At 44.7% G+C, this 27,721-nt stretch overlaps 1 protein-coding gene across 1 annotated transcript in view; it reads right to left on the bottom strand.

The window, feature by feature from the left end:
- YEATS2 (YEATS domain containing 2) overlaps nucleotides 1-27,721 on the bottom strand; it is a gene marked incomplete at its 5' end in the record, with an annotated part of 46,399 nt that overhangs the window by 8,399 nt on the left and 10,279 nt on the right. The window contains 17 exons of the mRNA XM_084267506.1: nucleotides 504-615; nucleotides 1,645-1,743; nucleotides 1,990-2,121; nucleotides 4,825-5,020; nucleotides 5,991-6,164; nucleotides 6,874-7,029; nucleotides 8,690-8,811; nucleotides 10,258-10,419; nucleotides 11,657-11,915; nucleotides 13,131-13,307; nucleotides 14,269-14,376; nucleotides 16,929-17,032; nucleotides 19,414-19,572; nucleotides 21,468-21,707; nucleotides 23,312-23,498; nucleotides 24,523-24,567; nucleotides 26,175-26,286. Of these exons, the coding sequence (XP_084123632.1) occupies nucleotides 504-615; nucleotides 1,645-1,743; nucleotides 1,990-2,121; nucleotides 4,825-5,020; nucleotides 5,991-6,164; nucleotides 6,874-7,029; nucleotides 8,690-8,811; nucleotides 10,258-10,419; nucleotides 11,657-11,915; nucleotides 13,131-13,307; nucleotides 14,269-14,376; nucleotides 16,929-17,032; nucleotides 19,414-19,572; nucleotides 21,468-21,707; nucleotides 23,312-23,498; nucleotides 24,523-24,567; nucleotides 26,175-26,286 (2,544 nt within the window). The remainder of the gene's footprint in view (nucleotides 1-503; nucleotides 616-1,644; nucleotides 1,744-1,989; nucleotides 2,122-4,824; nucleotides 5,021-5,990; nucleotides 6,165-6,873; nucleotides 7,030-8,689; nucleotides 8,812-10,257; nucleotides 10,420-11,656; nucleotides 11,916-13,130; nucleotides 13,308-14,268; nucleotides 14,377-16,928; nucleotides 17,033-19,413; nucleotides 19,573-21,467; nucleotides 21,708-23,311; nucleotides 23,499-24,522; nucleotides 24,568-26,174; nucleotides 26,287-27,721) is intronic.

Here is a 27,721-nt window from a genome sequence, read left to right on the forward strand (position 1 = left end):
GATCTCTGTTATTTAATTCCAATTCTGAACCCACACAGCCCTCATACTAAGTAATCACAGAAATACACAAGCCTTACAAGATCAGGAGAGCCCAGAGGAAAGACAGTTGTACTTATTTCCGATGCCCCTTTTCTGACCTGCATTTCACTGTGCTGTCTGACCTCAGTCAGGACACGCAATGGGAATTATACAATCAGTGGATGATAAAGAGGTTTTAGCAGCTTGAGACTTTAGAAAACCCCTAAACAACTGCAAATCTTCAAATAATGTTTGCCCTTTCATAAGCCCTGCACACAAATCCATTTACAAAGAAAATACTGCAACACAGTCTGAAACAAATGCCAGCCAGCAGGATTAGTAGCAATACATCAGCGTATGGGGCCAAAGATTTTATGATGTATTTCTAGGTCAAGCTTAACGCTACGGTATGCATCCCTAGAACCTCCTCCTCTCACCCTGGTATTTCAGAGATCAGAAATCGTTACAGAGAAATGAACAATTACTTGATAACGTAATTTCCAAGTTCAGAGCTCTCTTCTGTTTTTACTGCTGGTTGGCCTTCTTGGGTACCCACAGAACTGCAGTTTTGTCCTGTTGAATCAGGCTCCATCTTAACTTCAAAGAAACAGAACACATTTTAAGAGTCAGAAAGTACCAGCCAGCCTGATAAAGAATGTCTTGCAGGACTCCAGTAAGAATAAGGGTCTTGCATAACATCCCTGCATTTGTTGTCTGCATTCTGACTGATAAACATGAACAAATCTGGCCTTCAGTTGTGCTGAAAGCAAGCCACCGGAACACGTCACCCCCATCCAAACATGCTCACATCTCATGCTTTTTAGAAAACCTTCATTTGCATAATCAATCACTGATGTCTTGCCTGTTACAGCCTGATCTAAACTGACCTGCCTGCAAACGTACATCGGCCTTATGCACAGCTGTACAGAAAGCTAAGAGCTTTCTTTAGCAAGAAGTGACTTTTTAAAGTGAGAACGTTTTTTGAAGACAACACTGATTTTGACATCAGTGAACTCTCTCACATCTAGGTCAGAACTCTGGCGAGGCAGCAGCAGGGAGGGAGACATTCCCAACACAGAAGAGCCAGGCAGTCTGGCCATTCATCTGGGATGGGAGAGACACATGACAGTTGTGCAAGAACTGGACTCTGAGTATCTCAGCTCTGGCCTACGCATTCTTCTGGGAAGTACTCTAGGTACAGCTTTCCCCTCCGCATGTGCGTGCGTGCAGATGTGTGCTGGCCACATCTGGTGCTCCTGGAAAGCATTCTCCAGCACATTTGCCATAGTCCCTCTTCGGAGGAGAGCAGTAACTGTGATTAAACATGTGCTCCTCTGGGCATTTCTGCAATGATGGACTGAATTAATGGATGGTTAAGGTACTCATGGGAGCTTTCTAGAGCATCCTCCTTTCTCTCTACACTTGCCTTTGCTTTGGGATTTGTTGAGGGGGAAGTCACTGTTAATTTCCCAGTCCCCAAATGCCATTTTTAATTTATTTAATCCCTAATAACAACAGGAATAGAGGAACCCATAGTCACAGGATCAGCTCTCATAGATGGGTCACTTGCAGAAAGCGGCACTAGCTTATTTCTACTACAAATCCTACTGAGAAATTCCTTGTTACCTTTAGTGATGGATGTTGTAGAGGTACTAGGGACAACCGTGCTTGCTGCTGTGACAGGTGTAACAGCTGAAACTTTGCTGGTAGAGAGTGACTGTATCACTGGAGAGCAAGAGGGAAAAAACCCCAAAACAACAAAGAAAAAAAGAAAAAAATAATCAGACTTCATACACTTTGACAAATAACCAGGCTCAGAAGCAACACAGTGTTTGCAGCACAGAGTTTAGGGATGAATTTCCTAGCTACATTTTCTTCTAGCTCTAACTTTGGACCATGTATGCCAACAAGAGCTACCCTGTGTCAAAGGGGATTTTCAAACACCATCTGTCATCCTCCTCTGCCCTTTACCTTTGTTCATAGGCATGAGTATTGTCTGAACACCTCCAGAAGCTGTGTTGACACCGAGCTGCTTAAGCTGGCTGGGAACTGTCAGAACAGCCTGTTGTGGACTAGACTGATTTGAGTGGATTTTTAGCAACCCTGCAAGAAGAACGGAAGACAAAATGTTAAATAAAACACACCATTTATTTATTTATTTATTTATTTATTTATTTATTTATTTATTTATTTTATCTCCAGCTACTTCTTTCCCTTTCTGCCTGAACCAGGACAGCCATAAGCCAGCACTGCCACCCTCTCCAGGCACAGTACAGCGAACCACCAGGCAAGTTTCTCCTGACACAAGCGACTGCTAAAGTTCTGGGGTGCTGCCCCACAGTGCAGCAGTACTACACGCTGCACGCTCTGGTATCTGTGAGGCGGGTCTCCTAGTTACCTACGTGGCCTTACGTAGAAGTCGGTGTAACACGACCCTTTCAGCTGCAGTGGGCTCGGCACAGAGCAAAATGCTCTGTCAGAACAAGCCCTTTGTGCTCGAGGGGCCGTGAGCCAGTGGCACAGCTGGGTACCAGAGGGCCGCACACACCTCTGCCCTTCGGCTCAGCAGCATCCACTGCAGTCAGCAGAGCACAACCAGCCACGTTTTAGCTAACTGACAAGCCCGAGGCTGTGCAGCAAGTCTGGGGAGGGACACACCTGAACTGAGTACCTGTGTCTCTCTGTAACAGGCACCGAGCACACCCGTAAGGATGGCTCATCAAGCTATGGAGCGTATTAAAGCAGGGCCTGAATGAAACCACTGATTTTAGTCAAGGACAGAATAACAAGCAGGACACTCAGGTGTTAACAGCATTAGCACCCAGTGACAGCTCCCAGCTGTGCCATGGGCGAGGAGCCCTCGCCGCCTCTCCACGACACCCCAAGCCGCAGCCAGCACTCTGACACTGTGATCTGGGCCTGTGTCCACCCTTTCTGCTGCTGAACAGGCTACTTTCAGTGTAACTGTACTCAACCTATAGCTGGCTTTTATCAAGGTTGTGGAAATGCAATAGGCTTCTATTTTAAAACACTGCCAACAATACAGGTCTAAGGTTCACAATGGTAATTTTATACTCCCAATTTCTTTCAAGTTTCCATTTCCATCTATTATTCTTGTCTGAAAAACATAACTGCCTTCCAAGTACTAGCCATGCAAGGTCTGGTGAAGATATCTCTTGGTTTGGAAGATGCACAGCACCGGTCACTTAGGTCTTCACCTTCAGGAAAGAAAGCTAACCTATTAACCCCAATTTATTTCTTTAAACATTTTAGTCCATTTAAACAAATCCCTATATTTTTAGAATTAAAAATATGACTGCTCAACATCTTGGCAAAGCCTTTTCTTCCACCTCCAGCCTTCTCAAACACACACCAAGCTCTGTGGTGGGGGCTGTCTCCCTTTGATACACTGGCCCCCAACAGTTCTTCTGGGGTTGTTAAATGGTGAACCAAAGGTCTCTTTGGGCACAGAGCCAGTCTCCAACAAGCAATTAAGTGTTCATGGCTTTGCAAGTCTCTTCCCAGAACAGATCTTTAACTGATGCTTTGAGAAAGTGCATCAGTTAAAAGCATACCTTGGGGATGCAGAGACGTGTTGGGATAGCACTGTTCATTGCAAAACAATGGGAAATGCCAAGATTTGGGATTTTTTTAAGTTACCTTTAAAAACACAAATCTCCAGAGTTTTAACCACTTTGTTGTGTAGCAGTGGGGCTTTTTTAAATATCAAAATAGCTGCTACTTTTAAGATTCATGATGAAGTCAGTGCTTCAGGCTGATAAAAAATTAAGTCTGGATGATATTCTCATACATAAATTTCACTCTTAAACTGAAAATTATTTAGAATGTTCTATTTCCTACCAGTAAACCTTGCTGTTTTGCTTGCAGAGAGGAAAATACCCAACTGCTTATTGCAGAATCGAGGCAGTCTTAACAGACTTTTGTTCTTTACAATCAAGCTCTGTGAAACAGGCTGATGAAAAAAGGAGGAGTTTGGAAGACTGTGTATGTAGGAACCAAGACTGGCTTTAAAAAGATGGTCAGATGGGCTTCGTGTCACTTACTTTCTCTTTTCTGTATTTACACTCTATTTCCACTTTATGAGAAGTCACTTCAGATGAACAGAACATGACAGCAGGTAAGTTTCGAGTCAAAATGGAAACTTTAACCCTTAATACTCAAATTAAACCTGCTATATTTGTTCTCCATGATACAAAAGATACTGGAGGACAATAAAACTAGATTAAGGGCAACTCCCCAGTATTAATTAACTTAAAACATTCCAGATCCAATCTACCTCACTGTGCTAAATGGATTTTGATTTCAAAGCCTTCAGGTCCCCCTAATCAACACCTCCCTCCTCTCCAAGCCAAACAGAGCATATGCAAAGCCTCAAAGCCAAATTCTGCTCATGCAGCTTCTCAGACTTCGTGGAGTTTCACTTTCACAAACTAAGCCCGTAGTATCACTGACACCTTGATAGTTGCAGCATTCAGGGGCACGCTGTGCTCTTGAAAAGGTAGACTGCATCTTCTAATGAGAACTAAACCCCCTCTCCAACACCAATGCCCAACTCTCAGTAACTCATACAGTCAATGCACTCACAATAGGAGCCAGATTATTTACACACCTCTTCGGCTAAGCCAAAAGTTACACTAATAAAGTGTGCTTTCCAAAGCACACCTTGTCTTTTGCACATTTACAAATGCAGGTGACTCTACACACTTCCATTTACAGTGAAGACATCCAAAGAACTCAACCTGGACTCAAACCTTCTACAGAAAAGGCACAAAGGGAGTTGAGTACCTGATACGGCAGCTTTTCCAGTGACAGGCGTTGGTGTAGTCATCAGAGAAGCAACACTTACAACAGTAGAAGTAGCAGTCTTATTCACTACTGATGAAGTAGACTGGCTCTGGCTTATACAGATTTGGTGTTGTCCAGATGTCTTTGCTGTAGGAGCTCCAGCAGATGATGAGCTGGAAGCTGCATTATCTATCTGCTGTGTAAGAGAAGCAGAAAGGGGTAACAAATTCCTTTTCATGTCATAGATGATTCAATAATAAGCACAACGAGGGAGTATCTAGAAGCAGCAAAACCAAATGTCTGTTTCTCCATCATTAAGCAGCAAGACATTCTCAAGCACATATCCAAAACATATATACAGTGATGGTACATATAGAACAGAGGCTGTTTCAAGCAGACAAAGTGAAACTGCACACAGGAACTGCTACCATAACTGCTCCGATAGTATCTGGAGCCAGATCCCTTAACTTCAGCAAGCAGCTAAGCTTCCAGATGAGAAATCTGACCCAGGAGTGTTTCATGTTTTCCTGCTGCTCAGAATTCCAGAGATATCAGCAGAAAAATGGGAAAAAAGTTTGAGATAGAGGATGGATGGAAAATTCCTCTCTCTGCAGTTTCACCGAGAGCTGTAAAAACAGTAAGTACCATTTTACACAAATTTTAGTATCTTCAGCTATATATGCTGGGTAGGCCAGTGTTCAGCCCACCAAGGGCAGCACGGAGTCAACTCTCCACTTGTTTAATCTTTCCCTGCTGGATACACAGCATCAGGCACTTCATATTGTTCTGTAAAGTTTCGTGCCTATGACAGATCTGGTACTTAAAAGGCTGTGTAGCCACAAAATCTGATCTGTACGATTACAAAAGCTGTTTTAGACTAAGCTTTTCCAGCCTATCTGAACTTTAATAACATTAGAAGCAAGGAAATGCAAGTTCTGGTTTCTCTCCTCTCCTTGTTTTTTCACAGGTATTACTTTATGCCAAACAGCACACAAGCCAACAGAAAGAGATTCGTGTACACAGTGCTGGAACACAAATAAAAGCAGAGCTCACTGATAAGTACTAAAGAAAGCAGAGGGTAGGGTGAGGTAAAGTCCTTTCTTGGGGATTACGCTAGCTAGAGGGCCAATATCCCATAGCATAACTTTTGTAAAGTTGTTTCTCACCTGTGCCACCCCGTTTGTGGGAAGGGTCACGGCGGGAGCAGCAGCCGTGGTGATAACACCTCCTGACACTCTCAGCACGGTGGTGCCAGGCTTGGAGAGCTGGGATGAGGCAGGCATTGATTTTATAGACCCATCTGATATTTTCATCAGTGATGTTTGTCCGCTGGGTGCAGCCTTTCAAAAGAGTTCAGCGTAAGGAAAAGGGTGTATTTCTTTGGATTGTCTTTAAATGACTTTAAAAGAACAAAACACTACCACCACGAACAAGACAAATGTGTTTTATATCATTGAAAAAAATTTCAAAAAACTTTAGAAAAAGGGAAATTGTGTCAGTAAGAGCAAGAACAAAATTATCACCCCAGAAATGATTTTTAGTAAACTGCAGACTTTCCAAAAAAACCCTATTAATCTTGAATTTTCAATGCTTAATTACAAGTACTCTTGGGGACTTCAAATTTCATGGGGACTACTCGGTAGCTTTTAGAAGGACTTTTGAGGGATATCAAACCCAGAATTTTTAAAGAGCTTCAGCAAGCAACCCTTTTCTAAGGTGCAAATATTTAAGGGCATTTTGGCGCCTGACTGCACTTACTTCTCCGATTCCACTTCCTCAAGAGGTGTCAGAGCACATTTACAAACGAGTAACCCAAGCTCACACACTTTGAGAACAGAAATAAAGCTGGGATACCGTGCTCCAACATCTGCATATGAAAGTAAGACTTCAGGTGCTTTCCTTATCATAACACAACCAGGAGTGTAACCATACAAAAAGCAAAACTAACAACTCTGAAAGGAAAAACACTCCTAATATGTGACTGCAGGTCCTACACTTCTCCTGGCAAATGCTGACTGGGAAGAGGGAAACCCATCTCTTGCACATTACCTGTGTAAATAGAGCTGTTTTCTGTCCAGTTATTACTTTCAGTGCTTGTCCTTGTGTGGAAGATGCTCCAACTCCTACGTTGCCCTGAACAACTGAAGCTGGAGTAAGCTGCTTCCCAGAACTCTGAGGAGAAGGCTGGCCGACCAGAAAGGTGCCCTGCTCCAGAAATACATTAGGGAGGTTAGTGCTTAAAAAACACAGTTAGAAGCCATCAGAAATCTAGGACAGGTGATACAGGATACAAGCCTGTAGCTGTAATGCAACAACAACATTTCGTCTTCCAAAGCAAGGCACTTCTGTGCTGAGAGCTGGGCACAGCCTTCTCGTTTTGGTGCAGAACGACACTTTTCCATGCAAGCAGAGGGGTGAAAAAGCCACAATCAAGTTTTCTGTCTTGTCAGAGGCATCCACTACAATCTACACACTTCATGCTCCAGGTTTATTATTTGTGACAAATGCTGCTTAGCACACAGGAGGAAAGAGGCTGCTGCTGGGCTAGGCAAAACAATTAAAGAAATCAAGACATCCTGTCACCTTCTCACTTCAAAATGCATTTCGTCTCCCTCAAAGGCTATATATTCTGACCTCAGCATACAGATATCACAGTAACAACTGGAGCTGTGCTCTCTTAATAATGTACTGCCACTCCTCCAGCTTCTCACCAATGCTGCTACCCCTCAGAGGCTTCATCAGCCACTGCCACACACGGACCCCTCTTCACACACTCTTCTGCTGTGTTGTTTTTTGTTCCTCCTCAGCCTTGCTGTTTCTCCCCAGTAATCACAGCATCATAGAATACCAGGTCTGGAGGGACCTCAAGGATCATCCAGAGTCCAACCTTTCCCGGCAAGAGCACATCTTGACAAGATGACCCAACACCACCTTAAAAGCACCCAATGTTGGGGAATCCACCACTTCCCTGGGAGAACTATGCCAATGGTTGATTGTCCTCACAGTGAAAAATCTTCTTCTAGTGCCTGATCAGAATCTCCCCAGGAGTAACTTGCACCCGTTACTCTGGTCTTTTCCATGTGCCTCCTTGTAAAAAAGGGAGTCTCCATCTTCCTTGTGGCCACCTGTTAAATACTGGAACATGGCGATGAGCTTCCCCCTGAGCCTTCTTTTCTCAAGGCTGAACAAATGTAACAGGGACCGAAACCGACCACAGTATTCCAGGTGTGGCCTGACAACTGCTGAGTAGAGCTTGATGATTTCTTTATCTCTGCTGGGGATGCCTTTGATGATGCAACCCGCATCCCGTTGGCTTTCTTTGCCACAGCAGCCCACTGTTGACTCATATTGAGCTTGTTGTCCACCAGGACCCCCAAGTCCCTTTCAACAGAGCTGTTCCCATCCAGGTAGATCCCAGCCCACCCTGCACTCCTGGATGATGCTTTCCCGGGTGCAAGGCCTTACATTTGTCTTTGTTGAACACTGGAAGATTCTTGCTACCCTACCCTTCCTTTATTTTCCTGTCTCAAGTACTTTGCTCTGACTCTTGTACATCCTACTGTGTAAGATACCTCTTCCTCTCCATAATATCACCTCTTCCTTTTAGGAAAATGTTTCTTTTCCACCCACTCCTTGCTCTGTTCATACTCAGTGTTGCTTCCCCAGCCCTGCAAGGGATGGTGAGGGGCAGAGAGGTACAACAGCAACAGGGACAGCAGTAAAGCAGATGCCTAGCAGAGGGGAGAGAAGCAAGGATCAACAGCCCAAGAACATTCCAAGTGCTACAGAACCACAGGACATCCACATATTACCAGAGAGGCCTAAAAGCTTGATCTCCTTCAATTAAGATGCTTAAACCACTGACCTGGGGTGTCTGCTTCAGGATGTAGGATGTGTAGGTCAGGTGCTGTGACAAGTTACTACTTGTGCTTTGGGTTCCTCCTCCTCCTCCTCCTCCACTATTCGTAGAAGAACCAGACTGGAGACCTGTAACCAGAAGAAAAGGCTTGACCCTTAGGTAACCAGACACTGTCACAGCTGCCAAAGCATTCCTGGATATACAAGGAAATAGGAACACTTTGCAAGATGCTTGCTGACGTGTTTTGCAGCTTAATGATATTACAACCCAGTACAGCACAGTGCAGATGTGCTGACTTACAGCTCAGCAAATGCCATGAACAAAAGGGACTATGGGGAAAACAAGTGGGCAAGCAAAGCTCATTTCAGGCTGGTTGGACTTTTCTATCAGAAGATGATGCTGTCCAACAGATGAACAGTCTTTCATCCGTCTCTTGCAGGTTATGAATCTGCAGCAAAAGCCCTAGAAACACTATGGATCCTCCTGACTTGTTGGCTATTGCGATGCAAACTCGTGCACAGATTCTAGATCATGGATTGCAGGCAATGGTGATCTGCAGTGACACTTTGGTATTGCTCTGCCTCAAGAAAGAACAGCCTGGACACAGACTTTTTTGCAGTCTCTCATTAAGAGACAAGGGTAAACATATTTGTGGCTGTCATTAAAATCACAACTATTTGCTCTGTCTCAAAGCCTGTGAGATGGTTTCCTGGCCCCAGCTGCCTGTCAACGTCAATCAATGCCCATCACAAGTACTACTGCCTAAATATATTTTCATCAAGAGTATTTACTTTTTCAGCCTTAATATATTAAACTGAATAATACTTCTTTGCTGCCAGTATCAGAACTGAGAGCAAATGGTTTCCACCCAATCCATCTCCACCCCAACCCCCAGCCTCAAAAGCAGCTCTCTGGGGAAAGCTCATGACAAAACTCTTGATCTACACAGTCCAAGCCTGTCAATATTCTTTCCCTACAGCAACAGCACACTATAAACACAGTTCTGTCCACCAGAACTGTTTTACCAACGTTACTCTCTAGGTACTTCACGCCAAGTTTGATTTATGAGCCCATTATTAACAAAGTGTTTCTGCTGGTTTCAGCAGCTTGGGGCCAAACCTTGTGTCAAAATTCAGAACCATTTCTTTCCCTCATTCCAGAGACAGTATCTTGTCCTTTTCAAAGGTAGTTCCTTATATTTCTAGTTTCTCCAGGGTGGCATTTCATTTTCACAGCTGCATTCAAACCCATCTAGTTCTACATCATAAAAATAGTTGTCTCTTCCTACAGATTGCAATGAAGAGTTAAAGACAACCCTTGACTGAATTCTGAGGAAAACTGCACTGCCTGCTTTCTGCACAGAATGACAGAGCACTGCATGAAAAGCAGCTTCATCTAAACCAGCAGACTCAAGATCTCAGTCTTAAAAAGCACCACACACTGTCCTGAAGAAAGAACCCCCATCCCATTACTGACTTCCACAGTACCAGGATGCTTTAGAGAAGAAACACCAAGTGTATTAATGATGCAGTGATTACATTATTTAACTCATTAGATTTCCCTGCAAGACTAACTAGCATTATTTGTGGCTCGCAGTATGGCTCCTTGGGGTATCAGAAGAAGTTTTCCTTTCCCAGAAGGATTCTTGCTGTTGGTGGTGAGGTACAGTTTGGTGCCTGGTGGTAAGTTTGCTAGGTTTGCCAGGTTGGTGGCTGGTAACTGCAGCGTGGCCATCACTACAAAGAAAGAACAGAAAAAAATAAAGCCACAGCTTGCAGGAGGAAACATGCATTGAAATCTGCACAGGATGGAAGTACTAGGAGTGACAGGCAGCCAGCCTTTGCTAATCCCTACTTGGCTGGCTTGACCACAGATTAACTCCACCAGTGACACACACATGCTTTTTTTTAATAGATCTGGAAAAAAAAAAGTAAGTCTCTCTGTGTTCAGTACCACTTATGCCTGCAGGCCAAAGCAGCACAGCTGTGGGGTCTACAGGCTTCTCCAGTCTAGAGGCCACACATCACCCTTCAGACAGTGCAGGGCCAGAGCTAAGATCATAGAATCCCAGAATCTCTTGAGTTGGCAGGGACCAATAAGGATCACCAAGTCCAACTTGTGGCTCCACACAGGGCCAGCCAAGGCAGAGCATGGGACTGAGCACATCGTTCAGACGTGTCTTGAGCTCAGTCCAGCTTGGTGCTGTGACCACTGTCCCAGTGCCTTTCCACCCTCTCAGTAAAGAACTTCTTCCTAATATTCAACCTAAACCTCCCGTTGCATCTTCCTGCCATTCTCTCAGGTTCTATCTCTAGTCACTAAAGAGAGGAGATCAGCACTTAACTCTTCGTTCTCCCTTGCCACAGATGGCAATGAGGTCTCCCCTCAGCATCCTCTTCTCCAGGCTGAACAAACTAAGGGACTGCAGCCTCTCCTCTTAAGACTTCCCCCTCCAGACCCTTCTCCTCTGGACACTCTCCAATACTTGTGTGTCCCTCTTGTACTGTGGCTGCTCAGATAAAGCCAGATGTGTGCAGAAGCAAGCAGAGTGCTTCTGCCCACGCTCTTGGAACTGTAAGCACTGGGCAAGGTGTGAGGATGCAGTAAGGACAGTTTGGCTCCCGTTGGTTGGAGCCCTTGGAGCAATGAAGAACCACAATGCTGGGCAAAAAATGTGAGACCTGGCTCCATCAAAGTCCACCAGCTCTCTAGCACATTCCCTAGGTGTTTCTGTCTGATACCTGCTCACAGAGGAGTGCACGTTTTAGAGTACTTGTGCTCCTTTTTCTCCCTTTCAGATAGTAAATCAACATTTTCTTTATTACTGATCTCAGCCAGCCAGAATTTCCATACAGACCTCTCTACTAATTTTGTTTGTCTATCACATGGTTATTTTGCGGTTGAAGAAATCATTACAGAGCCCCAAAGTCATCACCCATCACAAGCTATTAACAAGGTGTAAAATTACTCTACCTGAGCCTTGAGATGTACTCTTCTGAGCACCGGTGGAAGAAACCTGTGCCTTTGTTATAGTCTGCACAGGCTGAGCAACAATCGTCCCTCCACCTCCGCTCACAATGGCTTTGGCTACACCTTGAGTCACAACCTGCTTCGGACCAACAGCCTTTGCTACTGAAGAGCTGGATTTTGCCACAAGGATCTGGCCACCACTGATGGCCACCGCTTGTTTCACAGTTGACTGTAAAGCAGAACCAACTGGAACGCCAACAACCTGCAACAAAGAAATACTAGACAATGTGCTGCTGGCAAGAGCAACCATGTGAATTCTAGCTGGTACACTTCCTCCATCTCTAGACTGATTTCAGGACACTTTATACATGTCTAGCCATGTAGAAAGGCTGTTCATTTGGAAAGAAAATTAAATCGGCAAGCAGCCAATCCCAAATAAAAAGATAAACTGTTAAACACAACCAGGATTTCAGGGCACCCACAAAAGATTAAGTACATTCAAATTACAGGGCACTTCCTTTTCTTCCTGATATATAGGCAACAGCTTAATTACAGCTAAAGATAAAGCTTGCCTTGGCAAAGCAGAGAGATCCAGAAATTTAGTTTCGATACATACGTGGGAACAGACTCCCTGGGAAAACTACAGTCTCAAAGCAAAAACCACAAAATGCTTCAATTTTATGTGCTGACAATAACTGCAGGCAAACCTGAGTTTGCATACCTGCTCAAACAGGCAAATAGAGCAGTAAAAAGGACAGAGAACTGGTCCAAATGCAAATGCGTGTTTACTTAGGCAAAAGTGAAAGCTCCCTATGCAGCCTCCTGTGCTTGGCAGGTGATTTAACACTATCCACATCGGAAACAGGCAAGAATGGAGACAGTTTCTGAGAAATCTGTCATCACTGCACAGGTACTGTGCCTCTGTGGAAGCTGTGTCCCTCCTGTCATAGCTGCACTGCCTTGGCACAGACACCTACAATAAAACACTCGAGTTGCCACTCCAGTAGGAGGACGGCTTCCACCTCATGCCAGCTCTTGCTCAAGCTCTGCCCCACTCCCTATTTGTCCTCTTCTTTTTTGTTGCAGGCCTACAGCCCAAAGAAAGAATTTCCTCCTCTTAGAGAAAGACTGGACTAAGTTTCAGCAAGAGCCAATAGTGGCAATCAGTCTTCTGGGTTCACAGGCTCCAGTTCAAAGCCACCCCTGCGGTGGGTTAGGCAGAGGTGGGAGATGTTCCCTGCACACAACAAGACACAGATGTGTAGTCCCCTTCTCCAGCACTACAGGTAACCCTGGCACTACGGGTAACTGTGGCACGAGTCACACTGTGCACAAGGGGAAACTTGCTACCCACAGTGTCGCTGCCTGTGTCTGAGACAGAAGGGACCCTGCACCCTCCAGAGAAGCATGAGGTGTTGCAAGAAAAGCACAAGGAAAGCAGCTTACACCACACCAAAGCTGCCCAAGCGCCTCATACCTTGGACTGTACTGTTGTCCCCTCGCCTGTGCTGACAACCGGCTTCTGGGGTGACAAGGCCAACATGTGGCTCCCTTTTACCGTGACGTACTGCTGCACAGAGGTCTGCGGCGTCGTGCCTGTCGCCGGTAGTTGGGGTTGCTGGGGCAGCTCTCCTGGCTCCTGCTTTATTATCACCTTTTAAAGAGAAAGGGAAGAAATAATTAAGAGGTGGTTCTTCCACAGCACCAGCTGGGTTCTCTAACTCGGCTCCAAGACGAGGGCTGCTCCCAACACACAGCGTGTGAGGAGGGTGTCTGTATTCACAAAGCACTGCAGGTTTGAGAGGTGCTCATAGAAACTACAGAATCACAGAAACCACTAGCACTATTCCAACCGCTGCTCACACTAAAACCAGATTTGTTCAGGCCCTGCATCTGAGAAAGGAGCCAGAACACTTTAAGGTTTCACATTTCTAAGCACCTTCCTGCTCAAAACACATTATAAACCTCAATTCTTTTTCCTATCCTGCAAAATTACAGCCAATCTCATAGCTATAGATACTGCAAATTATTATTGCTGACATTATTCTCTTGTGTATATGCTTTGTGTTCTCTGCAATAGGCTCTAAATCTAATGGCTAAGATCAGACACTCAAGAAAGGCTGGGGGGTTTTGTGTTCGATTGCTGTAGGGGCTGTAACTGGTAGGAAGCATTCTTCCACCTTTTACTTGGAACACCTAATACTGCCAGAAGCAAGTTTAAATTCCAGACGGTAACATTTAAGGAAACACACTCACAAATGGCAACATCCGACATTCAGAAATCACTACAGCATTTTTTAAGCAGCTCCTGAAAAATCTAGTGCAGTTTACATTTACCATGTCCCACTAAAAATAGCTTTAAAACGATCAGCCTTAATACGACAGCAGCTGAAAGAAAAATAAGAAAGGCTGAAGGAAGAGATAAAAAGAAAGATTACAGCAACAGTAGAGCCATAGGAAAAGAAAACAAGCCACACTTTTGAGAGGTGACTGAGAGCCCTTGGCAGCATCAGTAAGAATATACATGCACCAAGTTATGCAATGTGTGGCACAAGTCAGCGTGTCACGAGGCATCACTGGGCTGCCTGTCCCAGCACAAAAGCCAAAAGCAATACCTTTGTAAAAGCTCCAAGTCCTCCAGTGACCGATTTGGGGCTTTGCACCTTGGAATGACTGCCGATGGGACAAAGGGGTGGCATGGTGGCAAACAGAGCATCCTCTTGCTGCAAACAGAAAGACACGGCACACACACACACAAATAATCAGTGAAATGTCCAATACAAGAAAGAGAACAAGTGAATGCTAATGAGGGGTAGCGTGGGCTGTTTGGGCAGTCCCAAACCACCTGCACAAATAAGCCATTTCCAAAATCAGTCAACACTTCTGTAAAGGGAGCATGGCATCCCTAATACAACCTATAAAGGAAGTTTTATTTGGAAAGCTACATCCTCACAACAACAGGAACTGTTTCTTACCATACACAGGTGAAAGAAACAGACTCACAACTCCCACCAGCTTTTTACACACAGCACATCAGAACTGAAGAATTCAAGAATTCAAGCAGGCTGAGGGTGGATTTTATCAGTGTGTCTAAATACCCGATGGGAAGGTGTAAAGAATTGAGCCAGACAATGCACAACACTGCCCAGTGAAAGGGCAAGAGTCAATGGGCACAGGCTGAAACATGGGAAATTCTGTTTAAGAATTATTTTTATTTTTTTTAATTTAATGGTGATCAAACCCTGGAACAGGTTGCCCAGGGAGACTACAGAATCTCCAGCCTTCAAAATCTAACTGGACACATTCCTGAGCAACCTGCTGTAGTGTGCTTTGAGCAGGACCGGATGATCTCCAGAGGTCCCTGCCAACATCAACCAACCATTCTGTGATTCTACACACGGCCTCAGAGAAGACAACCTAAAAAGAAACAAGTTTCATAGGAAAAAAAACCCAAACAACAAACCCAAACATTCAATTTTAGACTGCAAGCAAAATTCTCTCAGACCAATTCTTACTCCCTTGTAATGAGAAGACCTGATTGGACACAGTATTTCCTGGCACCTGGAAGAAACAGTGAAGCCACCTAACCAAATGGAGCAAAAACCACTTCCACAACTGCAAAATCATGCACTTGGTATTTCTGCATCTGAGGTTGGTGGAGTCATCAAATATATTTGAGGAAGTTTGCTATGGTTCTGTTTTAAGGAAAAGAATTGTCCTCTTTTACAAAGCCATGGTTTCACAATCACTTGGCTCATCCTCAGGTTGGAGCACAACAAGCCCTCAGATTCTAATGTAATGCTCATGCTGTCTTCCTTGTGCTGACACATACAGCTGAAAGCAGATTCATTTTCAAGCAGATTGGCTGTCTGCTCCAGTTCACACTGCTGCACAACTGGTAGCAGACAGGGAGGTATGAAGACAAGGCTAGAGGCATAATCAGGCCTCTCAACAGCAGCCTGTGTATGGGTCATTTTAAAGTGGCTGAGGAAACACAGCCTTAAGTCATTAAAAATACAGAGAAGACCAGCACATAGTGAAGAAATGGAAAGTGATGAGTTTACACAATCTGCATCATCACACTGAACTACCAGACACATCCTTGTCTTTACAGAAGCCATAAAATTACAGCTTTTCCACCAACCAAAATACATTTGTGTTTACAGAGCTATGTTTTTTTCATTAAAAACCACCCAAACTTTCAGGTTTTAAGTCTGCCCTGGAAATAGAGAAGTCAATTGTTACTAATGACATTGCCTACTTTAAGTCACTGAAAACCCTTCAGAAAGAACTGTCCCAAATCAGCAAAGAATAAAGACTGATGAATGGTTTTCAATGCAGTTGAGTGGAATCCATCTGAGCAGACAGGTTCTTAAAAGCCAAACAGCGACCTGCTCACCTGACCCCTAAAACGCTACTCCAAGCTAAGTGCTTCAGCCAGCCACCTCCAACACACTTTCCCTACGTGGGAAGCATTTGGTTCCAAATGTAAAGCAACTTGCTCTCTGAAGGCTGAGTGGCAAATCTTCCCCCCCTCCCATCACCAGAATTAACATGCTTGTAACTTGGCGACAGGGGGAACACTCCTGTTTTCAGCAGCACACCCACCAGCTGCTTTCAGAAGGAGCCTCACTGACACCACTTGCCTGCCAGAAATATCCTTCCTAGTACAAGATGTGGGAGAGATTTTATGTCAGGCAGTTCTGTGCTTTACCTTTTGGGCTTTGCAGATCAGAAGCATGAACCCTATTTATCACTGTTTGTTTACACACTCAGTTACTCCACTGTTTATACAAACATTTATCTAAATGCAAGCAGTTGTAAAACCATGAAATGAGCTATTTTCAGGCTGCCAGCAGCAGCTGCTGTACAAAAATAGTGAACAGAGTGAAGATTTTGAGGTAGGTACCTCTGGTTTAATCACACACTGCTACTAACAAAGTGAGGGAGATCAAAGTCAGCTACAGAAGAGCTTTCTTGAAAGGTGAGACACTTTGAGGGCTATACCCTCCATGGATTTCCTTGTAGAAAAGCAAAAGAGCAATGCCTTTAACATAGGTGTAGGCAATTCTAATTAGAGCTGCACAAAGTGACATTATCATCTTGTATAATCACCATGTTCTCATATGGCTCCATCTGTTAGATGCAGTAAACCTTCATATAAAATGACAACCAGAAGGACTTGCCTGAAATGCGGAATTTATACCTCTAAAAAGTCCTACTTAACAGGAAGCTGGATTTTAAGCAGAAAGCACACACCTCATGAGAACATTACCTTGACAACCGAGGTGACAAAACTGCTCCCATGTGTCTTTGAAACAGGAGACCCGGTTCCATGAGAGGCCTGACAGGCACTGGTCAGTTTGCTGGTTGGGCTCCCTGCGCATCGGGAAACAAAGCAGATGTCAGGTGAGGGACAGGGAGTGGTGCTGCTGAACACATGAAACACGGCACTTCATTGCAACTCTGTGCTCTCCACCAGGACATCAGTGGGAGTTAGGACGAGCGCAAAGCAAATCCACCACCGATGCAAAAATCCACCTGTAGACTCCATGTGCCAGACCAGGTGCTCACCACTCAGAGCTGTCCGCTGCAAGTCACACAAGACCACAAATGGGCAGGCACCTTCCTGGGACACTGAGGGTGCCAGCTATAGGTGTGACCAGGAATTCACGACGGTAAACGAGCTACCAGTCAGAACTTGCTGCTGCAGATGTGATGTCCTCCACTGCCTGAAGCCCTCTGTACCTACGCTAGCCTTGGACGCTGGCATGGGGGAAGGCTTGGAGGAGCTTGGAGTGGGAGAGAAAAAGAGAGAGACAAAGTGAGAAGTAACAAGAGGACGGGACAGAGCAAGGCAGGGAAAAGGAAGAAACAGAAATAGGGAGGGAAGACACGGGCTCCTCTGTCTGCAGAAGTTTGCTCCTCTAAAACCATTGTATGGAGGCATGAGCTGCAGCACTCCCCTGACTCTGAGACAGACAGTTCAGTGGTAACTCACCCTGCACTGTCAGAGCAGTAAAACAACATGACTGCTCAGCAGCAGTTGTGTATCGGCTGGTGCTTTGGTTTGTTAGCTTCATTTGTTTCAGGCATGCCAAAGACAGGGATTACACATATCAAAGCCCAGTAAGAGTCTCTCATGCAGCTGTAATAGAACCTGCACTCACATGAAGAAGTAAAAGAGCAGCCATTTCTCACAGTGAGGGGGTTTGGGAAGCCTGGCTTTCACAGAGCATGGAGTTTCAGATCTTGCCCCTCTTTTCAAATACGACCTGTGACTTTGTCTGTAATATCACATTACCGTCAATCCAGCCTGGCTGCTCTTTGCATAAAGCCAGTTCCACAGTCTCTCTTGCTCCCTCATACAGCATGGAGGGGGAGCTAGTGATGAGCCTATCTGACAAAACCCAATTTAGGAAGGGATTGTATTAATCTTCCATCCTGCCACTGACCTGATCTGACTTGTGTGGGATATGTGGGAAGCAGCAGGAGTGCAGGGGAGGGAGAGGCAGCTTCTTCCAGGCTAGTTTGTAGGTATATACCACTAATGCAGTGGGAAACTGCACCTTTGGTGGCATTAAGACTTGTAGGTCCAAGCCATCTGGTGCATCTACAGATCTCATCCTCCATGTACAAATCTCTACTAGAACACAAAAGTTACCTAAACCAAGACACACCACATATGCAGAGTAGACAGTCAGGCTGGAGGTAGAGAAGAACTAGAAAAGAAAAAAGGCAGAAACCCCCCAACCAGCCAAAAAAACACCCTATTGGTGAAACAGCTTGAATGTTACCAAGACAGCCCCAAAACACACTTAAAAATTTCAGCTATGACTATGCTCCTCCTACCAATTCCCTCTGTGATGAAGTAAAAATGAATGACAGTTGTGTTCCCTGAGATAAAAGGAGTCACTGTTGCTAAGAGAAGACTTACTGCACTTCCCAACCATGCCCAGTGAATGGTTTGTGTGCTACACGGGTGCTGCAGCGGCTGGCAAGCGCACACACACACACGTGGATTTGTAAATAGACAGCAGTCACTATAAATGACTCTTGAGTGAAGTGACCTTCCCTCCAGTCCCAATACAAAGATTACCAACCGACTCCAGCACTCACCACCCATCTCCTGCAGCTCAGTGCTCCCCCCTGACCCTACGGCTTACGTCACCACTGAAGCACTGAGGGAATCCAGTTAGAGGAATCCAAACCAGCTGGAGACAGACCAGCTAGAAGTTAAGAACAGCGACAGAAGCTAACAGGGCTGTTAGCCTGGTAACCTGGGTCTACTCAACCACTTCAACACATCTAGAACACTGTACACTGGGGCTGAACACCGATTTACAAGCTGTTGCTGTTGCCAAGCTCTCCATGCTTTATCCCTGTATCTGCTATACAGCCCTCACCCAACCACCTGCACCACATTACCATTTAAATCTCTCTGCACCAGAGTCTACATTGCTTTATCATCTTCCCTTTTTGCCTGCAAAGAACAGGCTCTCTTTGAAGAGGAGCTGGTGAATTCAATTTGGCCTTACGTTATCTGCTGCTTCTTAAAGGGAGCTTCATTAAAGCCCCAGATACCCCTAACCATGTTACACCAGCCAGCTGGGCCAATTGATACCACCTCCCTCTTCCTCTGCTGCGTACTCCTCCATCTTTGCAAGCTGAAATACTGTTATTGCACTAATAATTTTGAAGGGAGAGAAAACCTGAGTGGGTAAAACTAAGCTGCTGCCTTCTGTGGTCACACTACACACCTGTGCTTGTGGCTGCTGCTCCGACCATCTGTCCAGGCTTGTCCACAATAATATACGGGTTATTAATGACTGAGCTAGCAGAGCCTTGCTTCATGGGCACCGGAGTGGAGGTTGGGGTACGAGGTAGCGGAGATGGACTAGGGGTCGATATTGGAGAACCTTAAGAAAAAAAGTCCAATGCTTCTATCTTGTAAGTGTTGTGAGAACATAACAATACAGCAACAGCAGTACTTATTTAAATGGCTCAGAGAAGGAACATTTTGTGAGGATGTAATTCCCAGCCTGAGCGACATCACAGAACTCAGAGAAGGAAAGAGAAGACAGAAGGAGAGGAACAGGCATGTTAGGTAAGGATGGTTCATACCTACCCTGGGCATTGTCTGCCTATCAGGACAAGCAGGGTTCAAAGGGACCTTGAGAAGCTGTCTAGTCCATTCCTGAATCCTGAGGGACATAAACTAGATCATCCTCACTGCCAAGACAAGTCCACCCAAGGAAATGCAGAAAGAGAGCCAAACGTCTTGACAGGTGCTCTCTTGCTCTTGTGGAACCTACAGTACAGGCATCCAGAGCCAGGAACCAAGCAGATCACACAGAAAAGCAGTATAGCAGCATTCAGGCAGGCATGGTCTTGTGCCTTCACTGCCCTCACTACTGCAGAAACCCTTGAAAGCAGACTCTAAAATATGCAACTTCTGGGTAAGAGGACGAGGACAGAATAATACTAGAGAAGACAAAAGCTGCATGAAGGCATAAACAAGAAATGCAGAGAAAAGGACAGGCAAGGAAGTGATCAGAGAAAGAGATGGCAGCAAGCACACTAAGCTTCAACTGCCTGTTAATCTGCTTTCTTGGCAGTGATTGATAATTAGAATGGAACATAAATGCTGATCAGATAAAATCCCCAGGTCTTATAAACTGCTTTTGAAATCTGAAAGAGGTGACACTTCTCAGCAGACAGAAGAGCCTTGGAAAAATATTTCAGAGTGAAACATTTAAATAGCAGAGATGAACAGAGACTAGTTCAAGGATTTTAAGAAAAATAGGATGGACCCTGTACTTCTTGCTTTCTGGGAAGCCTTGGGAAAAGAGATCAAGAGAAGAGCTTATTAAGAAAGAAGAAAGCACTTGACATAGGTTCAAATATAAATCAACCTAAGTACAGTTTCAAGATGTCAAGGAAAAATATTGAAATGTCATAAAAACCCAACAAAAAACCAGACACACTTGAGGAAAACTGTTTGGGAGCAGATCATCAGAAATCACACAGGCTGACAACTGGGGCTTCATCCTCTCTACCCTGAACACCAGAAAGTGACGGCATGTAACAGGTCATCTTTCAGCTTCAAAGCATGTGACACTGAGCACTGCACATTAAAACTTTCTGATGTAAAACATCATCCAGTGGATGGCATTATGCCCAGGCAGGGAAGCGACTATCAGTGAAATGAGCAAACAGCACCTTGACCATGTTTGGTTCAGAAGCTATCAAAAGAGTATCACGCTGCTTGCTGCAGCCAGCTGAGAATTTAATCCAACAGAGGGTGGACTTTTGGAAGAGGAAGACCAAAGCAGCTCCATCTGAGGAGACACTGCAAATACAAGAGGGACCACTAGAGTCTACAAGGCTGAACTTAATTTGGGTTCAATAATCAGGAAAAAAATTTCTTCTTAGTCCATACATCCCAGTTGTCTGAAAGTGTGAGGGAGAAGAATGGCTTCTTCCCACATACAAACACCCCACATGGAAGATGTTTCTTTGCTGGGCCTTTCTGGGGGTGGCAGTCCAGTTAAGGACTGTCACTTTCATACTTAAAAACTTTGGTGAACCACAGCTCTCATCCTGCGTTTGATCTGATGTGAAGCATTTCACACCTGTATTTCTTTTTTTCCTTGAACATTAAGAAGTGTGTTTAGCTCTTTATTCTAGAGTTTCCTACTGCCTGAAGTTCAAATCTTAGTAGGAAATCAGGGGAAGGACACAAAACAAGTCCAACTGGTTCACTCTCTTGTTTTCCAGGGTGAAGCACTTGGATATGTAAACTAACATTCACCTGATACAATCTTGCAACTCATGGTGATAGGCTGGAAGGATTTTCCTGGAGACTCTGCAGGGCTTGGACTCTGACCTTGAGGCACTATTTTACAGCTAGCTGCAATGGGTTGAAAAGCTGAATTTCCATGAGAGCCAAAGGCAACTTTCTGTGTGGCTAACTTGGTGGGAGTCCGTTCTATCGAAGATGGCAGGGAATAAAACGCGGTATGTCTTTCGGTTTCAGCATTCCCAGGGAATCCTGATTGAAACAGGGAAAAGAAGAGAAATAGTTCTTAGGCTGAGACATCTAATTCCTTGCTATGCTTCTCTACACAAACAACTCAGGTATGACAAACACGCTCTCGAAGGAAGGCAGGAAAAGTAAGTGATGGACAGCGCTGAACGGGAAGAAAGCAGGGTAGGGGGTTCCTCTTGAACAAGCCTGTTGGATTTCTCCCTGAGCTGAAGAATAAAATAGAACAGCCTGTTGAGCCATGGCAGGTGACCAGCCACTTCGTACACGTTGACCCTTCCACTGACTGTAGTTTCACAGGTCCTCAGGTACGGCCTTGCAGGGCTAAAGCTGGATCTCTTCTGCAGAGAATCTCATAGCGCATTTTTTTGACTAAGAGCACAAGGAGACCCCCCCTACTGCCTTTTGAATGGTGCTAAGGAATCCACCTTACTTAAAGCAAAAGGAGATCAATTAACCTGGAGCTGATGAGAGAAGCCACTGCCTGCCAGCATAAGAAAGAGGCAGGTTTACTCCATTCCTGTTTGCTGTAGCACTGCTCACTAAAGGTGCCATTATCTCCCTGTCTGAAGGAAAAGCCTGTGCATTTAAAATCTGGCTGCATTTGTCCTTTTTTAGCCACAAGAACACAGGTCACAAAGAGCAGATGCTCTTCTCCCCGAGCCAAACCACCACCAGAGGCATTACAGCACCTACCAGAAAGCACACCGTGCAAGGCACCAGCTTAAAGCCATCCCTTTAGCACAGGGGTGTCAGGATGAATCAAGAAAGGCATCAGACCGTGGGGCATGCGACCATCATCCAAAGTACAGTGTTGCTGTTTCCAGCAAGTTTCTCACACTAGCATGTGCAAGCCATGAAAGACATCCTGTCTCTCAGGCCAGTTCCCCAAGGTAGATCACATAAGCCTCGACACCACGTATTTCACAAAATAAAGCTAAATGCGAAGAGGGACAGTGTTTCCTACTTCCCACCGACTAACAATCAGAACAGCGTGAACTAGCAAGTCGAACGACTCCAAGGCACCAACGGCTGGCCCACCACAATGGGCACTGCACTTCCCGACCTCACAGGGGACAGACACAGTGACACCACGACATGCACAGATGCCATCCCTTGGACAAACCTGTGCTACGCCTCCGTCACTTTCTATTTTCAACACTGCAGTTACGTAGTCATTTTTCTGTCCCACAGCCAGTAACTGAACACACCACTAGACCAATTCCTTAAACCTAAGCAGTCCCCCAAACATTCAGAAACCTAAAAAGCCCTCCTGAAAGCAGCCTGCCAGGAACAAAACCCCAAGTGCTATTCAACAACGCTTTTCCAAAGTACAACCGTTGCATATTCAATGTTTAACAAACAAGAGCCCACTCAGAAACTCCAGATTTAAAAAAAACCAAAACAACAAAAACCCTGAAAACCTTTCCAAACCAAATAAACAATAATGATTTCTGAACTTCAGAGTACAGCAAGGAAATAAATCATCTGGGGTGAGGAAGGAGTAGGAAGCACTGGCAACCTTTAAGCCAAAGGAAGAATTAAGAGGAGGCATCCAGAAGAGCCGAAGTTCCAAGAACTCGAATGTCAGCAATACTCATTCACTTTACCTTTGTCCACAGAGGCATCTGGGCTGGAGTCCCGCAGCTGCTTAATCGGCGAAGAAGCTTTGACTGGTGCTGGGATACTCAAGGGCAGTGGTACAGATGTAGGAACATCACAAAGATCAGAGTCTGAAGACTGGGAGAAGAGATACTCCTCGCCAAGGGAATGCCTATGTAGCTCCACATCCACTACCTTCCAGAAACAGGAGAAAGAGTGACATTTATATTTGGTAGCTAGGTAAAGATATACAAAGTAAAAACAACTATACCTTTTCTTTTTGTTTCAATGTCTAGAAACCTCTCCCTCTCCTCCCCCCATCTCTGCCTAACACTTCCACTAGTTTCGGGGAGACGTCCCAGAGGTCCAGCAGCACCCGAGCTCAGACAAAAATCTCTTAACTACCACAACAGAACAACACATCTCTCAGTCTGTGGGGAAATGTGAGGAGGGAACAGTGTAAGGAATACAGAGCCCAGATCCAAGCATCCCACTAAGGAAAGGGCTGCACAGCCCCTTAGGGACAGGGAAGTAACTGTGGCTTGCCTCTCTTCTGATACAGCCTTGAGAAGCACACCACATTAGAGAACACTTTGAAGAGCAGCTAATCACAGCAGTAGACAGCTCACATTAATGTTTCCTCTGCGGACAAAAAAGCTGAAGTAATGCAATTTCATCATAAAAAATTCCACTTACTACAGCACAACAATGGGAAAACAATACAAAAATATCCCTTTAGGGACAGAGCACACTGAGTTATTAATTCACTTATTTTAAGTTTTAAAGAGTTCATTTTCCATGAAGATACTCAATTTCGACAGATGTAGAAACTGAGCAGTACTTAGTACACTGCAAAATTCCAGCAGGATAGTTGGGTGACCCCTTTAACTGAATGTATGGAATCTGCAGCAGCTCAGAATGCCAATCAAGACATTTGGTATCAGAAACTCCACAATAAAAAACTGTAGCAGAAGTTAAGTTTTTATGAGGTCGAGGGCTGGAAAGAGTCTCCCCTGAACTAGAAAGGGGGGAAGTGACCGTTGCCAGGAATAGTGACAAGGTGTTATAATCGTTTCACTTAAAAAGGGAGTAAACTCTGCAATGCAGAAACTGTGAAATCAAACACCTCTGACAGTGCTTAGTCCTGTGTATCCTTCTCTTTTTAAACATCCTCAACAGAACCAAACACCAACATCCATCCCATGACCCGGTGACTCACCGTTTCTGCGCCAAGCGTCTGCAGCCCTGTGTAGGTCCTGTCCAGCTAGGTAAAACAAGACATTTGTATTAACGAGGGCAAAGCCATATATTAGCTAGAAAGTTGTTTGAAAGGGGTCAAAACTATCTAAGCTGAGCAACAGCACATCAAGTGCTTTGAGGCTGCAGGGTCAGGAGTCTCTGTGCTCTGTTCAGCACCTGCAAAAAAGCCGAGCATGACCCAAAGGCTGCACTGAAGTAGAAAGGAGCAAAGAAGCTGAATGAAACTAGATTGGAGATACAGAACCATCACATGGTTCGGGTTGAAAGGGACCTTTAAAGGTCATCTAGTCTAACATGAAGTCCCTAGAGCAGGGACATCATCAGTTTGATCAGGCTGCGCAAAGCCCCATCCAACCTGACATGGAACACTTCTCCAGGCATGGGGCAATTATTATTTCAATCCAAGAGAAGCCTTTGAGGAGTGTTCTTTTTTATTCTTGAGGTCAATATAAGGAAATAATAGGGAGGAGGGAAAAAAATAACCAAAGAGATTTTACGCTAACCAGCACAAAGTATAATGTTTGCATCATACTTTTGATTAAGTAACTGTTCACACTGAGTATCAGCTGATGAAGATGCAGAAAATCCCTATCAAGATACCTATGGAGAGAAGCTGGGTTTGACAGGCTCCCAGTGTAGCTCAGGGCCAGACGGGCAGCCAGCCACAGAGAAAGGCCCTGCTCATTCACATCACCTCACAGATGCCACAGGCACACAAACAGCAAAGACTTGCTGATTTGAGTTTTCTTCTGTAGGCTGGGCTTCCTTTTCTACACAACGTCCATCATACTGTTACCAATTTCTCCCCAGGTTGTGTCTCTCCAAATGTATTTTACTCATCATCTGCATTAAATATCCCTGAGTTCCCATTTCCAACCTTCTCTACTATCTGTATCAGGGGTTGAAATGAGGTATCTACACGAGCAGGAAATTCATTAATGCAGGCAGAGTTTAAATAAAATTAATCACGCTGCTCAAAGAAACAGGAAACTCAACCAGCTCAAGACTTAATTCCACTAAAAGCTAGGGGCTACTAATTAGAAGGAAAACAAGAGCAATGGCCTAGTTTTGCAGGGCTGCAGCACGCTGTAAATCCTATTGAGCGTCACAGGACAGGTGGAGGAGTTGAAAAAGAAAGCTCTCTTCAAAAGGAACACAGAACAAATGGGGAATCTCAGCTCCTCTCTGCCCACTCTACCAACAAAGATAATCCCCAGCTGATAGGCCCAAGTGCTGAAAGCACAGAACAGATAGAGCAATGACTTTCCCCAAGGGAAAGACAGCCCCCCAGCACCCCCTCAAACTAAAACCAGCGATAAAAATCTCAAGCTGCAGGGAAACAACAGGTGAATGCTTTGCTGCTCTGAGCAGAATCACTTCCAGCTTCTGCCAGGCTGGCTTCTTGGCTGCAGCATCACCTTCAATGTAGCCAAGGCAAGAGGCCTTCCTGGATCTTTTCTGATTCTCCAGAGCAACTACTCATGTGCAAATAACCATCGGGACACACACGCCACAGAGAGGGGCAAGAAACACACATGCAGGCAGAGCCTCTTTAGATTATGCAGGAGAGCTCATCTAATTGCCTTTCTCTCAAATATTTTGTTCAAATACCTTCAAATTATGTATGATATCAATCCTCTTGTTCTGGCTGTCCTTGAAGTGTATCTGGACTCTCACAGGGAATTCTCCCCAGCCTCTCCTGGTCAGGTGAAATGGGGGTTCTCTGGAAACAAACGGTGATTCACATTTTGGATGCAGAAGTGGTATAGCTTTCCTCTTTTTCAGAGAGCCAAAAGCTGCTTTTCTAGCTGACAGCTAAAGCCATCTTCAGGCCTGCTCTTCACCCCAGCAAGAATGCAATTACAGAAATGGTAATTTTATGGCTTTGGCCAGCTGAAAACATACTTTTATTTTGCACAAGGGGACGGGGAAGAAAATGTAAAACGTTGTTGAATGAGAGAACAGAGGAAACGTGTCTTTGGGGGAAAGAGGAGAAAAAACCCAAGGCCATACAATGCCAAATGAGAAATACACGTTTCAAAAAACTCTGAATTAGTTCCTAGGACACAGCTGCAAGGTGAGTTTTCAATGCAGCATTTTGCAATCCCTTTCTGGTGTTCTCTACCTAGCAGCAAGAATGCACACACTTCATATGCCATATTGATCTCTAATATTTAACCCTACTTTGTATTTCACCCTAAATGCAGTTTTGCAATGAAACAAAGCACAAGAGGTTTAAAGGCTATTTTTAGTCCAGAACACTAATATAATGACCAAGACTGTGCAACAAGAAGAAATCAATTAACTGGACAGGATTAAAACAGAAAACAAAACCCCAGCACTGACATCAGATAGTGGGAGCTGAGAACGGCACAAAAAGAGAGCAGTCAAGTGTAATCTAATATGTTATACAAGAAATACAAAGGAGCTTGCTTTTGCCCAGCTCAGGGTTGCCTTCTCAGAACCATTAGTGAGCCTCACCAACACCTCTATCTCAAATATGCCTTTCAGTCAGTTCAATTTTGGCAGAATTAAGTTGCCATCCTGTACCTAGGGAGTCTCCCCACCTTCCTCCAGGCAGGCAGCTCAATGTCCTGTGGAGGAGGAGTTCTTTGGGAAGACACAAAGTAGTTTGCAGACAACCTCCTGCTGTCTTATTCAAAGAAGCAAGAATGAAAGATTGACAGGGCATTTCCCCCAGCAATCTACAGAGAACTGACCCTACTCATCTCATTATGGTCACGGCTTTGAAGACAGGTTTGTGGAAAGAGAGAAGCTGCCCATATTCTGGAGCACCAACATGCTGATGGGAAATCCCTTGAAGCATGCAGACAATGCCACTGATCTCACTACAGTGGAGAAGTATTTGGGAGAGGGATAAAGGTTCTTGCCCAAACACACATGTACTATTAAAGCTAAGGGCAAAAGAGCTTTGAGACTCCTCTTTCTTTTCCAAGCTGGACGTGGTGAGAGCTAAAAACCACCTCTTAACAACAGAAGTCCAGCCTGCACAGCAGACAGTGAAAGCCATACAGGAGATGCACAAACTCCTATGAATAACATGAAACACAACAATTAAATGCCTTTTTTCCAGTAGGAAAATATTAATTTAAAAAGCCCCAAACCAAAACACCCTGTTTGACACATCTGCCACATAA

The sequence above is a fragment of the Gallinula chloropus genome (assembly GCF_964237585.1).
Source record: "Gallinula chloropus genome assembly, chromosome: 8".
Taxonomy (NCBI): domain Eukaryota; kingdom Metazoa; phylum Chordata; class Aves; order Gruiformes; family Rallidae; genus Gallinula; species Gallinula chloropus.